This window comes from Nelumbo nucifera, chromosome 1 (assembly GCF_055504915.1).
Source record: "Nelumbo nucifera cultivar China Antique chromosome 1, China Antique-T2T, whole genome shotgun sequence".
NCBI classification, from domain to species: Eukaryota; Viridiplantae; Streptophyta; class Magnoliopsida; order Proteales; family Nelumbonaceae; genus Nelumbo; species Nelumbo nucifera.
In genome coordinates, this window is record NC_142649.1 from 13,090,769 (window position 1) to 13,108,049 (window position 17,281).

A 17,281-nucleotide genomic window follows, 5' to 3' on the forward strand; every position below is an offset into this window, starting at 1 on the left:
CTTCCCCGAACTGCTGACACACCTTCATTTAGGCTGCGTTTGGGGGGCTTTTACTCTCTAAACGGGCTTTTTAATAAGCACTGTCTGAATGAACGCTTATAAGACAAGCACTTTTTAGTGTTTGGTAGTAAGATGTTTAAAAGAATCTAATTTTGCTCTTGTGGTGGAGATGTTCTCAATAGCAAAATAGTCTATGGAAAAGGATGATCATTCAAAACATGGGACCAGAAACAGAGATTGTGATCCAGGTCTGGTTAACAACTCCTATGGTTGTGTTGTCTGGGAAGGCATTGAGAAATGATATTTCATCAAAAGCATTAAACTGGAAGTTGGCGATGAGCAAGGGAGGACTTCTGAAATGATGTATGGTGCATGGAGAGACATTTGAAGGATGTATTTCCCTCACTGTTTGATTTGGCACTCAACAAGGACTCTAGTGAAGGAAAATTATGAAGTCCAAGATGACGAAATTTGTGTGGGGCCCTTAGGAGGAGCCTAAATGATTGGGTGGTAGAGTCAGCTGTAGAGCTTAGAGCTACTACAGACGTTGCAGGAAGTCAAGGTAAACAGGAACCAAGGTGACAAAAGGATTTGGGCATGGAAAAGTTCGAAGAACTTCTCAGTAAGGTCATGTTATAGGGGCTTGTTTCGGGGGGGGGGGTGCAGATTTCCTTGGTCCTAGGATGTCAAGGTAAACAGGAACCAAGATGACAAAAGGGTTTGGGCATGGAAAAGTTCGAAGAACTTCTCAGTAAGGTCATGTTATAGGGGCTTGTTTCGGGGGGGGGGGGGTGCAGATTTCCTTGGTCCTAGGATGTGGTGCCCTATGGTCCCATCAAAAGTTTCTTTTGTGCTGTGGCTGGCAGTGCAAAATAGATGCCTTACATCACTTCATCTATTTTGCACATGTTACAGGGGCTTGTTTTAGGGGGGGGAGGGGGTGGCAGATTTCCTTGGTCTAAGATATGGTGCCCTATGGTCCCATCAAAAGTTTCTTTTGTGTTGTGGGCAAGGTTTAAAATTTCAATACGGTATGCCCGATACAGGGCGTATCGTATCGTATCTTTGAAAAACAGATACAGGATACACATGGAAATCGGGTGTTTCGTCTTTTTTCATGCTTATTGGACCCGTATCAGGGGCGTAATTGAGGCGTATCGGTAGCGTATCGACAAAAAAGATACGACCAAAAACTAAAAAGAAATAAAGGGGGAAAGCAAGATTCTTTTCCCTGAAATAATCCTTCTTTCAATCCCAAATGACTCTAAAACTCCAAACCTCATTCCTAAAATGCTAGATTTGCAAAAATTTGCAAGAAACAAGTGTGAATCGTTAATTTTTTTTCAAGATTTTTCAAATTTTGAAAAAATTTGGCAAAAATAAGTAAAATGTTTCAATTTTTTATAATATCTTGTGATTTCTTTTTCTTTAATGTATAAATTTATGTTGATCTACATTTCTTACATTGAAAATCACAATTTTTTTTTGTTATCAATAGATTTATGGAAATTTTATGATGATATTTGGGGAAATATAAATTAACAAAAAATTGAAAAATGTAGTTTTTTTTCTCTACCTCTAAAGACTAAATATGTTTTAGATGTATGGATTTATCTATCATATCCATAGAGCAATTGAAATTTCTTCTTTAATATTTTTTTATTTTTTATATTTTTAGAATTAAAAAATAAATAATAATTAATAATATTTTATCATTTGGTCACAACAATTGAATATATTATAATTCTATGGATGATTTATTGGAATTTCTTCTTTAATAATTATTTTTTTTTTATTTTTAGAATTAAAAATAAACAAATAATTAATTATATTTTATCACTTGATCACAATGATTGAATATATTATAATTCTATGGATCATCTATCATATCCAAAAAGCAATAACTATTTTTTGAATATATTATATAATGTTTATTTATTTTTTCTAATTTTTGAAAATAAATAATAAATAATTATTAATTATATTTTCACTTAGAAGTTGTGCCTATGCATGTTTTATGGTTGGATAGGAGAGTTGGGTTTTCCCCATCCCTTAAAACATTAAAACTTAAGAATTTTAATTTATAAATTATAGTTGAGCATAGGATTTTTAATAAAATTATAATTAACTACAATATATTTCTTCATAAAACCATTAAAATATATTAGTTTAATGTATATACACCTCATTGAGGTCTTATATTTAGTGTTGATGTATTTTTATGATTTATTAAAGTATTTATAGTGTTTCCAAGCATATCTATGCGTATCTTAGTTTTTTTCTGATACGCACGCGTTTCCAAGGCATATCCTGATACGTCTCTTAAGATTGCCTTTTCGATACACTTGGCGTTTCCGATACTTTGATCCTCGGCTGTGGGTGGCAATGCAAATAGATGCCTTACTATGGACAACTTATTGAAGCAAGGGATGGTGGTGAATAATCCAAACTAGTTTGCTTTCCAGCAACAACAAAAGAGTTCTTGGAAGCATTGCATATGGGGAAATTGAGTAGGAAGGACAAGTTAATGTGGAAGATGGTAATGGCCAGTTTGTTGGGCTATTTGGGGAGAGAGATGCTCATACTATTGAAAGCAAGAGTAGTGAAAAAGCTTTGGTAGCTAAGAAAATTGTAGGGATGATTTTGTCATGGTCAGCCATGCATAAGCTGTTTAAAGGAAGACTGTACATTTTTGATTTTGAGCTCTTGTTTTCATAAGAATTGAAAAGGAAATATCTATTTACAATTTTTTGTAAGTTCCCAATGTACAGTCCCTTGTTGTACAAGGACCTTGTTAATGAAATACTTTACTTTTTTTTTGAAAAATTTGTTTTTTTTTGATAATTGAAGAAATATGAGAACTGTTAGAAGCAGCCCATTGAGAGGCACGTGGTGCGACCTCCCTTAAAAAGTAAAAATCACATAGCACTAAGTAAAAATCTGCCATAGCGTTTGCAGACCTGCCAACCCACTGTATGCTAACATTCATGTTTCTTAGTAACCAGTTGGCCTTTGTTTTTAGATTTTCTGCAATTCCTCTCTAACTAAATGCCCAAAATATGCTCGCTCTAGTGCAATGTTGCAATGTTTTAAAACGCGGAGGCATTCCACTACCTAGAGGCATGAGGCGTAGTTTAGAATGCAAGAGGCGTAAGCCTCCCGAACACAAGAAGGCGTAATCCTCCTTAAGAGGAGGGGGGTTAGGAGGATGATGAAGAGGAAGGGGGGATCTCATTTTTAATAAAAATCTTTTATATTAAGAAAAATAAAGATGCATAACAGTAGTTGAAAGGGGGGGGGGGGTCTTGTCGAAAAGGGGGCAAAGCCCCCCTGCCGAAGGGGCAAGGGGCAAACCACTTATCAGATGTGCATGAGGCGCATGAGGCGTACGCCTCTAGCACGCCTCATGAAAAAAGTGCAAGAGGTGTACGCCTCTTGCACCTGAGGCGTATGCCTTAGAGGTGTCAGTGCCTCTGGCATATGCCTCAGGGCGTTTTGGGAGCGCTTCACCTGGAGGCGCGTCTCCAGGCATACGCCTCCCACACGTTTCAAAACACTGCAATGTTGTAATTCCATAAAAAGATTCCCTCTTTTAGTACTAGTAGGAACTAGTGGTAAAGAACTTAGATCCATGATCTCCATGGTAGCATATTGAGTGGTACCAAAAAGAGGCAAAAGTGATTCTATACCTTAGAAGTGAAACAAAAATCAAGAAAAATGTGGTTGAAACTTGGACCACTTTTCAAGATAATGTAAACATGGAGTTAACAAGGTTCAAAAATTGTATCTTTTAGTATCCAATATGCCTATTTTAAGGCATTTTAAGAAGTTTTCTAATAATTAAAACACATAAAAATAGCCGCCTCCAAAATTTTGAAAACAAAACTGAAAAAATCACAGGGTTCAAAAGTACGAAATACCCTGTCTGGCCTATCAGGGTGTATTGATATTTTGAACCTTAGGAGTCATAGGCACCAAGTTATCTATCTACATTGGAACATCTGACTAATGTTGATTATCTTCAATGAGGCTTTCTAGGAAAATGCTTTGATTCTAGGAGTGGGACCAGCCAAAATGCTTTAGTTGGGAATGGATTAGGGCAGAGGGGGGAACCATGGAAGGCCTAACAGATTAGGCACAAGGAAGAAAGCCCTACAGGTTCAAGAGATCAAATCCTTAGCGGTGCAACTTGGGTGGGCTCAAGGTTAGCATTTGTTGCAATTTGAAGGATCTGGCCCAAAAGCTTGGGCTCAATGCAGAATAAATTCTTCAAATTGGGTATATGACTTGTGTCCATGCAAATTCTTTGATCCAAACCATCTTGAAGTATGAATACATATTTGAGGGAATCCAAAAATCCAATAGCTTCTCCATTTTCTTGATCCCTAAAATCTCCTCTAAAACCAAATTCCTAAGAGATCCCCAATGGGGGAAGAGGCAATACTTATGGTGTATTGGTGTTTTCTTATAATGAGTGATCAAATGGAGTTAGCAGAGTCTAGAGCATAAAGGACTGTGACTCTCAGTCAGCCAGACATTTTCCCAGAAATTTACCCTTTGACTTGACACAGTGACATACATGATGTGCCTCAAAAACCATTGATTTTGCTAGAGAAGTTATAGGTGTTAGGCATGGCCAGGGATTTTCAAATTACAACCATGGAATAATACAAGCAGGTTGAGGAGAGTGATGGACAGGGATTTTTAGGGATTGCTATTGAACAGTTCTAGCTCTTTATTCAGACCTGAGTGGATATGGGGTTTCTTTTTCTATAGCGGGATTGTCACCTATATTACAGGGTTTGAGATTGGCAAGGTCCTTAAATTTCAACAACTTGATTGTGGTAGGTGAATCAAAAGTGGTTGTGGGATTGTCTAGGAATAAAAGTTGGGTCTCTTGGCAGTGTTGGAATACCGTGAAGGAAATACAAGATTTGGAAAGGAGAAGAGTTACAAAATGCAAGTTGATTCACAGATCAGCCAGTAGTATGGCTGATGCACTATCAAGGCGAGGTGTAAATAGAACACAACTATTTCTGGGAATGACATAATGATCTTGTGATAAGATTATAAACTAAGGGGATGGGGATAGGTGGCATTGCCAGCCTAAGCTAGAGGGATAGGTGACATTGCCAGTCTTTCATTCTTTGCTTCAAACCCTTGAAAGAATTTTCATTGATCCTGCTAAACCTGATGAAATAATTTGGACACCTTCCTCTTCTGGTCTCTTCTCCTGTAACTCTTTCTTCAAAGTTTTAACCCACCCCCCCTTAGCTTCCTCCAATCCTTTCCTGTTAAGGAGGTGTGGTGTAAGCCTATCCCACCTAGGGTTGTGGCTTTTTGCTGGGAAGTTGTACACGAAAGAATAAATACTTTTGATTGGCTACAAAGGAAGAGGAAAAAGTGGTGTGTTTCCCCTTCATTGGTGTATTCTTTGCAAGGCTAACGGTGAGACTTGCTTTCATTTATTTATTACCTGTCCATTTGTTGTTGGCATTTGGAATGGTTTTTCTCCTTATTTGAGTGCAGGTGGACTCCTCTGGCTGATATCAAAGGTCTCTTTGGTCCAACTTCCTGTCCTTGGCCAAGGAAGACAGGTAAAATTATGTGGAGGAGTACTAGGGCGACAATGATTTGGCCAGTGTGGGAAGAAGGAAATGCAAGAATTTTTAGAAAAAGGAAAGAACAAAAGAGGCCTTGATTGAATCAATAATGATTAGAGTGTCTCACTGGCTGAAATCTTTAGAAAACTTCTCACATATCCCCACTGATGACATTATTAGAAAATGGAAGGAGGTGGTAGACTCAAATGTCAATAAACAACCTGTTTTCCCTACCTGGTCTCCTCCTAAAAGAGGATTTATCAAGCTTAACTTTGACGGAAGCAGTTTGGGAGACCCTGGTATGTCAGGAATTGGAGGTGTATTCAGGGATGAGGATGGTAAAGTGCTTGCACTATTCTTAGGCCCAGCAGGTGAGGGTGATTCACTAAGAGCTAGAATCATGAATGTTAGAAAGTTAATTATCGAAGGGGATTCCAAACTGGTAGTGGGTTGGCTACTTGATGAGGAAGTAGGATGTTGAAACACAACAATGAGAAGAAAAAATTCAAATGGATCACAAAGGACATGGAACTGCAAATACTTAGGGTGAAAAGAACTGCTAATTTGATTGCTGATGCATTAGCTAAACAAGGGGTTGGGAGAATTCAACTATTTTGGGCACAGATGTAATTTTTGATTAAAATTTAAAGCGGAGAGATAAAGGGGGTTTGTCTCTCACCAACTTTCTTTTGTACCTTTTCATCTAAATTGAATGAATTTAACAGTTGTTTTGATAAAAAAATTTCAAGTTAAAAAAGACCATTACCCATCGTTGATCCCAGCTATTTGTTTTTTTTTTTTTAATTCATCATTAAAAAACAGGGTTTACAAGGAGATGTAGATTCTGGTGGTTATGAGGATGGTGGGCTTGCTCTAATCAAGGTAGAGAAAGTTTTTCGTATAGGAACGAATAGGATGTTTGAGATTAGATTTGAAGGTGGTTGTTTTGACTTTTGAGAGGTATTAATTGAGATTGTTTTTTGGTTTGGTAGGGGTTTTTGCTAGTAGGATGGCAGTATAATGTATGGCCTCAAAAGTTTGATTTGATTGGTTTGGTACAAGAGGTGGTGTTATTTTCTTTGGGAGTGGGACTTTGATGCTTGTTTTCTTTCTTCCAATGATCCCTCATCATCTGTACTTGCTGTATTTTTATTTTTAATGATTTCTTTCAAAATAATAGTAGATAAATTGCCCCTATAGTTTTTCCATGGATATTGGTAAATTGCTCTTTTAGCAGATATTGAATTCTTAAATTCTATTAATGCTATATTTTCTTTTTATAACTAAATGCCAAAGGTATTGAGATCCAACAACGAACCTCCAAAGTCATTTAACTAGCAGAGTAATGTCCTTGTCTCTTATTCTTCTTTTGACATGTTAGCTCAATTCAACAAGTGATCTTTTTTGGATGCCCCAGTCCCCATAAAGAAAATCTGTTATAATGTTTTCAATCCTCTTTAGCTTCATGGGAGCCCTGAAAATAGTAAATATTAGTAGGAGGTTAGCAAAGGTGGATTTGATGAGAGCAATTCTCCCACCTATAAAGATATAATTTGTCTTCCTGGCTATCAGTTTCTTTGAGAATCCCTCCTGCACAACTGTTTTGTCATCGTATTACCATTTCAGCCATAGCTATTGTAGAGAAGATGGGTCGAATGGCCCATAGGTTGTTTATTCTTTGCTATAATGGGCCTTAATCTGGGCTTATTCTTTCTTATGTTGTCTTTTTTAATTTTCTGCCCAACTAAGGGCTTCTCCGTAAATTACCAAAGTTTAACTTAATAAAATAGAATTAAGGGTGTAAGAGAAGAGATTATGTTCGAAAATCTTTCTCTCTGAACCCAAGTTGCCGCCACTTTCTTCTTCATCTTCTCTCCTCTTGAACTCTGATTTTTGCTACTTTCTTTTGATTTTTTGCATCTTTCTAAATAGTCCTTTCTTCTCAAAAGGCTGTTTTTCTTCTTGGTATCAGAGTAGGCTCGTTTTTCCCTTTTTTCACATTTTTTTCCATACACAGTGTGCATGGAGAACTAAATCGTATGAGTAGTTAAATACACCTTTTTCAGCCTAGTTGTTAGTGGTTTCTGGAGAGAAGAGGACTGGCTTTGTTGCCCTCTTGACAAATTCAAGTGTGTTGCCCGAAACCCTAATTTTTTGGAGAAATCTGATTGTGGGCCCCATAGGGAGTTTGACCTGGGCGCTCAATGACTGAAGGCTTTCTCATTCTCCTTCTTGAAGATCGAATCAAGTGGATTGTATTCTTTGAAGTCTACATAGGGAGTTTGACAAGTGGGGTTTTATCTCCGGGAGCAAAAAGGCTCCTCCGGAAGATGATCCATCATATGAAAAGTGGATGCAAGAAAATTATACTGTTATTGGGTGGCTTGAACTCAATGCAACCACAGATTAGTCAGCACTATTCGTGGATGAATTCAGCAAAGGAAAGTGTTGCTGAAACCTATTCCCAAAAATTAAATGTGGACAGAGCTTACAAGTTGAGAAGTGATGTGAAGAATTTGAGACAGGGGGAGAAACTATTAGCTATATACTTCTCAACACTAAAGTCTTTATGGCAAGAAATAGATTTGATAGAAGCTGTAACCTGGGACACCACTAATGATGCTGAGACCTACAGAAAACTGGTTGAGAGAAACAGGGTGTTTGAGTTCTTGACAGGACAAAATCCAGAGTATGATTTTACTAAACAAAATATTTTATCCAAGGATGGTGTCTCACTGTCTCAAGCATATGCCTTGGTAATTAGTGAAGAAAGCAGAAGACTTGTTCAGGTTCAAGGGGCTGGTCTAAATGATCACTTTGCTAATATGGGAGTGAAACCCAAGGGGGTTGCAGGGACTCCAAGTAGCTCAGGGAGGAAAGAGATTGTCTGTGAGTACTGTAAAAAGTCAAAACACACTAAAGACAAGTGCTGGAAATTGCATCCTGAGCTCCTACCACTTCGGTTTCAGAAGAAGCCTAATAATAAAAGGGCAGGGAGTGCTAATGTTGCTACTGGTCTAGATAGTGACAGATACCAAACTGACGAGATGACGACTAGTGTGTAGTTAACAGCTATGAAGGCAAAATATGAGAAGTTTGGGAGGATGATCAGTAGTCACCTAGAGGGTGTGACCTCTTCTTTCAACCCTTCAGAAAATTCAACCTCTTCTGCATTTGCTCATTCAGGTATACGGGCTTCTGCCAATCATGCAACCATTTCAGGTAATCGTAGGATCAGTAGTCATATGACCAGCCTTTCTACTTTGTTTGTTTCATATGATTTTACTTCCTGGACGTGACAAAATCACTCTAGCCGATGGCTCTCTTGCCCCTATCTCCGGCAAGGAAACTATCAAGGCTACAGACTCCTTGGTTCTTCCTTCTGCTCTTCTTGTACCTAGACTAAATACAAACTTGTTATCTGTAAGTAGCCTAACTAAGTCATTAAACTGTTGTGTAACCTTCTTCCCTTCCTACTATGTTTTTCAGGATTTGGAGTCTCAGAAGGTGATTGGGAGTGGTCGTAAGACGAATGGAATATACCTGCTAGATACTCCTGGACAGTGCCATGAACAACCTGGAAAAGCTGCTTTTGGGTCTACATCTACAGAGTCCATCAGTCGAGTCATGTTATGTCATTTTCGTTTGGGTCATCTTTCTTTTTTTGCATTAAGTCATTTATTCTCAGAACTGTTTAAGGGAATTAGTTTGTCCAGACTTCATTGTGAGTCTTGTGAACTGTCAAAACATTGTAGAAACAGTTATCCTTTGAGTAATAAAAGATCTTCTCCTTTTAATATTGTGCACTCTGATGTGTGGGGGCCTTACCACTTACCCTCTATGGGTGCCTACAAATATTTTATCTTGTTCATTGATGACTTTTCTCAGTTCACTTGGATATTTTTGATGAAGTGCCGTGATGAAGTTCCAAGACTTGTGAGGCCATTCCATGAATTTGTCCTAACCCAGTTTGATACCAGAATTAAAAATTTCAGATCCGACAATGCAAAAGAATATTTTGAGAAAAACTTGACCTGCTATCTCACTGATTTAGGGGTTATTCATCAAAGCTCCTGTGTTAGGACCCCAGAATAGAATGGAGTTGCTGAAAGAAAAAAAATAGACATTGTTGAAGTTGCAAGAAGTATTCTATTTGCCTCACATGTCCCTACAAACTTTTGGGGTGATGCTGTTCTCACTGCTACCTACCTTATAAACCATATGCCATCCAGGGTTTTAGGGTTTAAGTCTCCTTTTAGTCTTCTTCATCCGGACAATGATCTTTTTCCTATTCCTCTTCGTGTCTTTGGCTGCACCTGTTATGTACATGTCCCAAGTGTCCAAAGACATAAATTTGAACCAAAAGCCCACAAGTGTATCTTCCTTGGTTATTCCCCCACACAGAAGGGTTACTATTGTTTTGATCCGGAGACTGGCACTCGGTATGTCTCAATAGATGTCACCTTTGATGAGCTTTATTCCTTTTATGGTTCTTTTCTAGAGAGACATTGTCCAAAGGGGGAGGATTTGTCACAGGTGTTTGCTCTTTCTCTTCCTGTCCCAGTTGAGTCTTTTGTTGAGTTTCTTCCTCCTTCAAATGAATCAAGGGAGGATCAATCACTTCACTCTCATTCCAGTGTTCCTATTCCTCCTCCTTCACCTCCTCTCCCTCTTTTTAATCCTAGGTTGTATCAACGGCAAAGAACTAGAAATGAGCAGGTTTTTTCCCCTACAACACATGAGCCTCATGCACTTCCAGTTACAGATGAGACAACAGGTACTGTTACAGCCCCTTTGGACCCATCATTCCCAGACCTTGATATTCTCATTGCTATTAGGAAAGGACAAAGGAAGTGTACTGCACATTGCATTTCCAAACACCTTTCTTATAGTTTGCTCTCTCCTTCATATTTTGCCTACCTTTCTTCTGTTGCTTCTAACCCAATTCTCAGGTCTGCGTCAGAAGCTCTTAATATTCCAGAATGGAGGGATGCTATGAGAACAGAAATTAATGCCCTGTACAAGAATGACACTTGGGAAGTGGTTGGTTTGCCTGAAGGGAAGGGTCTAGTAGGCTGTAAGTGGGTCTTTACTATCAAATATCATGCTGATGGCACCATTGAAAGGTACAAGGTTAGGCTGGTTGCAAAAGGCTATACACAGACATATGGGATTGATTATCTGGAAATATTTGCCCATGTTGCCAAGATGACTTCTGTGAGAGTTCTACTATCTTTGGCTGCACACTCAGACTGGCCACTTTATCATCTGGATGTAAAAAATGCATTTCTGAATGGAGAATTACATGAGGAGGTCTATATGTCTCTTCCTCCAGGGATGTATGAAACATATATGAAAGGAAAGGTTTGTAGGCTGAAGAAATCTCTTTATGGACTCAAACAGTCCCCTAGAGCATGGTTTGAAAGGTTTAGGGCTGCCTTTGTTAGCTTTGGCTATATATAGACACAGTCTGGTCATACCCTCTTTGTGAAGAGGAGAGGATCCTTGGCCGTTTACCTGATTGTGTATGTTGATGATATTGTTGTGACTGGTAATGATGTCTCAGGAATCAATGATCTCAAATCTTTTCTTCATACAGAGTTTGAAATCAAAGATCTAGGGGAATTGAGATACTTTCTTGGCATAGAAGTTGCTAGATCCAAGGATGGGATCCTTATCTCTCAGAAGAAGTATGTTCTTGATTTGCTCTCTGAAACAGGGAAGATGGGTGCTAGACCAATTGCTACTCCTATCGATATGAGCCATAAACTTTCTGATTCAGATGGAATATTGTTAGAAGATAAGGGAGTCTTCCAGAGACTACTTGGAAAACTTCTTTATCCATGCATGACTCGGCTAGACATTGCATACGCTGTCAGTTGCATCGGTCAGTTCATGCATGCTCCCAGGGATACTCATATGGCAGCAACAGAGCGGATTCTGTGTTATTTGAAGGGCTCCCCTGGAAAGGGAATTCTATTTGCCAAGCATGGTCATATGAAACTTGAAGCCTACACAGATGCTGACTGGGTTGGAAACATTGATGACAGAAGATCTACCTCTGGGTACTGTAGCTTGGTGGTAGGTAATATTGTCTCTTGGAGAAGCAAGAAACAATCAGTTATTGTTCGATCTTCAGCCAAAGCAGAATACAGAGCCATGGCTCATGGAGTTTCTGAACTATTGTGGCTTAAATCCTTGATGGAGGAACTGGGTATTGAGCATGATAAGACAATGATGTTATACTGTGATAATCAGGCCGCCATCAACATTGCTCACAAGCCAAATCGGTGTGAGACCCTCGCTTCTATGGGAAAATCAATACTTTGGAAAACTTACAGAAAAAGAGACCCTCGCTTTGTCTTTCCCAAAATTGGTGTTCCTTGTGTAAGGCCGAGAATGAGGACTGTTTCCATTTGATGATCTCCTGTTCCTTTGCTACAGCTATATGGAGGTGGAGCCTTTGTTTATTTGGAGGTAGGTGGTCTATGCCTTCTGATTTAAGCTTGTTATTCAACCCATCTGTCTTTGTTTGGCACACTAGAAGGGGTAAGGTCATGTGGAAATGTGTTAGGGCAGCCACTCTGTGGACTCTTTGGGAGGAAAGGAATGCAAGAATTTTCTTAGAGAAGAAAAGAGGGTTAGATGAAATGAAGGATTGCATCCTAACAAGAGCAATCCATTGACTGATAACTGTGGATATCTTTGATGACTTGTGAAGGAATTGGCTAGTAATGGCTAACACTTCAACAAAGAAGGATAGAATTCTGTCAGAATGGATGCCTTTGGAAGGACATCAACATAATTTCCCTATTCTCAGGACCGGTGGGAGTGGGGGATTCCACAAGGGCATAAATCCTTGCTGTAGTACAAGGAATTCAGATCGCCAACCAGCTTGGGGTGGAGCATCTCCTAGTTGAAGGGTACTCTCAGGTGGTAAATAGGTGGCTCCTAAACTTGGATACCACCATATGGGGCTACAAAGATCTCATAAAAAAAGTAAAGTGGTTAACCAACAATATGAGAGTTGAGGTAAAATGGGTTAGTAGGTCTGCTAATTCTTTGGTTGATGCTTTAGCCAAACAGGGGGTTTCTAGGGAAGATCTTTTTTGTGCTTCTAGGTAAGTTGTTATTAATTTGGAAATCTGTACTTAACTAGCCCGGAGAGGTTGCAACATGTGCCTTTCCTTGGGGACTTTGTACTATTGTTGTTGATTAATAAAATTATTTCAATTATAAAAAAAAACATTGCTCAAAACCCAATGCAACATGACAGAACTAAGCATATTGAAGTTGACCGACACTTCATTCGAGAAAGAGTGGCTTCTGGAGAAGTGTGCCTACCTTTCATCAACTCTGAAGGACAGTTAGCAGATTTCCTCACCAAGGGCATTCCCAAGGCTAAACTTCAGCATGATACTGGCAAGCTTGGCATGATTGACATCTTTGCTCAGACACTTCATTCGAGAAAGAGTGGCTTCTGGAGAAGTGTGCCTACCTTTCATCAACTCTGAAGGACAATTAGCAGATTTCCTCACCAAGGGCATTCCCAAGGCTAAACTTCAGCATGATACTGGCAAGCTTGGCATGATTGACATCTATGCTCAACTTGAGGGGGAGTGTAGAGAAGATGGGCCGAATGGCCCATAGGCTGTTTATTCTTTGCTGTAATGGGCCTTCATCTGGGCTTATTCTTTCTTATGTTATGTCTTTTTTAATTTTCTGCCCAATTAAGGGCTTCTCTGTAAATTACCAAAGTTTAACTTAATAAAATAGAATTAAGGGTGTAAGAGAAGAGATTATGTTCGAAAATCTCTCTCTCTGAACCCAAGTTGCCGCCACCTTCTTCTTCATCTTCTCTCCTCTTGAACTCTGATTTCTGCTACTTTCTTTTGATTTTTTGCATATTTCTAAATAGTCATTTCTTCTCAAATGCTGTTTTTCTTCTGCTATGAAAGTGAGTTGACCCATCTTGGCCCTTTTAGGTATTAATGAATACATAAGGTTTATAATCATTGGAATATGATGTCTACCGACCCTCTAAACTTGGATGTCTATGTGGCAAATTCCCACTTTATTGTCTTTCTTTTAATTGCCGAAGACATTGCCTTATCTGAACGTGTACTTCAGTGTTTGCTCCAAACGGTTTTGAACACTCAAATGGTAATGCTCAAATGCAGGAAGGAGTTCTTCAGATGGTAACACTCACATGGAATTTGAAGCAAAATCTGCTAGGGATGGGGCATGGTTAGTATTTTCTAATATCCAAGTGCTGATTCTATGCTGCATGAATATATCATTGGTGATGGTCCTCTTATCTTTATCTGATTCTTGTCTTCACTTGTCAGGTATGATGTTGCGACCTTTATTTCACATAGAATGTTTGAAACAGGTGATCCGGTAATGTTCGGAAATGCATAACTTCCCAAGAATAATTTGTTGAATAGGAAATATCAGAAGAATTATCTAAAAAAGGAAAGATTGGAAGTAGCTAGTGTCAAAATGTGTTTACTTGTACATTCACTTATAAGTTGGTTTTAGTCATGTTATGCAAATTTTATTTCTTTCAACCAATTTAGTTTTTTATTTGATCTTTGGACGAGGAAAACTAAGCTTGTTTTATAATTGCTTGAATATCCACTATTACATATGGCTCCCACTAATATAATTTCCCTGTCAGTGGTACGATAAAAGGCTTATTGGAGGACAAATTGATAAAATTCAAAAGAAAAGGCACTTTTTGGTATCATAGAAACAAGTGTATAGAAAATCATACGAGTACTTGTATTCCTCAGTAAGCAATTAAAAAATTGAGTTTTTTAAACACCCACTAATGCTTCTTAGTAAGATCATAAATTTTAATACCTAAATACTGCTCAGTTAAGCAATCTCATACATAACCTAAACTATTCAGTATCCGCTGAGTAGCCTTCCAAAGATGTATTGACACATGTAGCCTATGGGGAATTATACTTGACCATCCAGTGGTCCAACCTAGGGATTTATGTGAAAGCTTGCACTATATATTTATAAGATGTATTGACACATGTAGCCTATGGGGAATTATATTTGACCATCTAGTGGTCCAACCTAGGGATTTATGTGAAAGCTTGCACTATATATTTATAAGATTATTACCTGTGATTTTTCTTATAGCCAATATAAATTATAAGTGGGTCAAGGATATAGTTAGTGTAATGCTAACTATATTAATAAAAAAAATTAATCTTTTGATAAAGAAAAGGATATAGTTAGTAAGATCATAAATTTTAACGCCTAAATAATGCTCAGTTAAGCAATCTCATACATAACCTAAACTATTCAGTATTCACTGAGTAGCCTTCCAAAGATGTATCGACACATGTAGCCTATGAGGAATTATACTTGATCATCCAGTGGTCCAACCTAGAGATTTATGTGAAAGCTTGCACTATATATTTATAAGATTATTACCTGTGAATTTTCTTATAGCCAATATAAATTATAAATGGGTCAAGGATATAGTTGGTGCAATGCCAACTATATTGATCAAAACAAGATACAGTTAGTGCATTGCTAATTGAGTCTATGTTGAATAGACTTTTTTTCTAGGTATGTACTTCAAATGGTGCTCCCACCTTTTTTTTAATTAACGACGGGGAGTATAATATTGAAATATTACAAAAAAGGGGGAAACCCCAAAATGATAAAAGATGTTTATATGTTAAGCTGGGAGAAACCATGTACAACCATATACATGCATATTGAAAGGACAACTAAAAGCCATATCTTACCATTGATCTACACTATTATAATTAAATCCTTCAAGATGCTTCAATATCAGAGAGTAGAGACCCAATGTTCTTTTATGCTATATGGTTATGAGGAGCTATCATTCCATTCCATCCACTAGGTCTAGATTTTTTTCCTAGAACATTGCAATAAATAGAAAATGAAAGTGGGCTTTTGATTCTTATTTCATGCCTTTTTTATCTATGCATCTCATTCTTTCATGGATCTTACTGGTAATTTCAGGAAGTTCGAGTTCGCTTTGCAGGGTTTGGAGCAGAGGAGGATGAGTGGGTTAACGTGCGCAGGAATGTGAGGCAACGATCTCTCCCATGTGAAGCATCAGAGTGTGTTGCAGTACTTCCTGGAGACCTCATACTTTGTTTTCAGGTGAGGTTTCACTCATGACTACACTATTGTAAGATCCTACCAAATGTGAGCACTTTACTCAAGTTCTGGAAATTTTCAGGAAGGTAAAGAACAAGCTCTTTACTTTGATGCTCATGTTCTTGATGCACAAAGACGAAGGCATGATGTAAGAGGATGTCGTTGTAGGTTTCTAGTGCGCTACGATCATGATCAATCTGAGGTATACAAACTGTGATGCTTCTTAATTTGAACTGTCTAATATTATTTAGTTTCCTGTCATGTTTACAAAGTACATTTTCACTGCATTGTTCTTGAGAACTTGAGGAAATACATATCAAATGAACATATGTAATGTAAGAAATGAAAAAATGTCTAAGACTTTCTTGCTTAGTTTAATAAGAATGGCCCATCTTATACATTAGGACTGCTAATTAATGTTATTTGGCATTGCATATTATAAATCCCCGTTTCTTGGATTGCCAAGCTCACTTTTGGGAGTGCTTATTGTTTAAATAAGTGTTTTTTTGGATAAATATTAATAAGCGCTTATTAAATAAGGAGCTTATAAGTGTTTGATGAAAAAGTGTTTCTTTTAAACAGGCTAGTATAAGTATTTTGATAATTAGGTGGCAACCAAGATGGGCCAGAAACACAATAAGCGCTTTTCCAGTAAGCACTTGTGAAAAACCATAATTTTGGGCTTCTTCAAAATGGACTTATTCTCTTGAAAAAACACTTATTGGTAAAACAAGTGCTTATTTTACCAAACGCTCATAACTGCTTTTTTGTGTGGACCCAGCCTAAAATAAGTGCTTAAAAATAAGCACTCCTAAACATCGGTTAATATAAATTGCAGCTTTTTTGTTCCTTCTCTTTGCCTCTTTTTCTTGTTTCCTGTTAAGTAGATAAAGGTGGTTGTAGTCAACGTTTTTGAACTTCCGTTGACCCGGACGGTCAGACCATTCGGCCCTGGAACCGTCCAGGAAACCAGTTCCGTTTTACCCCAAACCTGGAATCTGGTAAAAAACCGTAGAAAAAGTCAACAAACCGTTGACCTGGGTGGTCGAACCGTCGACCCATTCAACAGTTTTGACCGTCTTTTTATTTTTTAGTTTTTTTAATTTTACTGTCAGAACGGGCCGTCTGTTCAAACCGGACGGTCGGACCATCGACCCGGAAACCGGTGGGCAGAACAATTCCGTTTCCGGGTCGTTTTTTAAAACGTTGGTTGGAGTTTGAACTCATCAGTTCATCTTTTAGTTTACAACTGATGCAAGAATTAATGGATTAGTTGGACTGGTGTATGCTCGAGATAATGATACATCAATCTTTGATCTCATCATAATCTTAATGCCCTTAGTTCTCTTGTGCTGCAGAAAAATCAAAATCAAAGTGATTGTTCATTTGATGCTTTTTCTGCGTTAGTGCTGAACATACTTCTACTAACCTCAATTCTTCTTTTTTTTTTTTAAATTTTGTGGGGTAAAGTAATCGGTACCCCTTACCCCAAACCCTTAGATCCCAACCCAGGCGAAGGCAGG

General features: G+C 38.1%; 1 protein-coding gene across 3 annotated transcripts in view; it reads left to right on the plus strand.

The window, feature by feature from the left end:
* Positions 1 to 17,281, plus strand: part of SHH2 (DNA-BINDING TRANSCRIPTION FACTOR 2) — a 45,264-nt gene that overhangs the window by 27,270 nt on the left and 713 nt on the right. For all 3 annotated transcript variants that reach the window (XM_010276866.3, XM_010276865.2, XM_010276869.3), the window contains exons 6-9: positions 13,784 to 13,850; positions 13,952 to 14,003; positions 15,618 to 15,761; positions 15,841 to 15,960. In XM_010276866.3, coding sequence (XP_010275168.1) covers positions 13,784 to 13,850; positions 13,952 to 14,003; positions 15,618 to 15,761; positions 15,841 to 15,960 — 383 coding nt within the window. The remainder of the gene's footprint in view (positions 1 to 13,783; positions 13,851 to 13,951; positions 14,004 to 15,617; positions 15,762 to 15,840; positions 15,961 to 17,281) is intronic.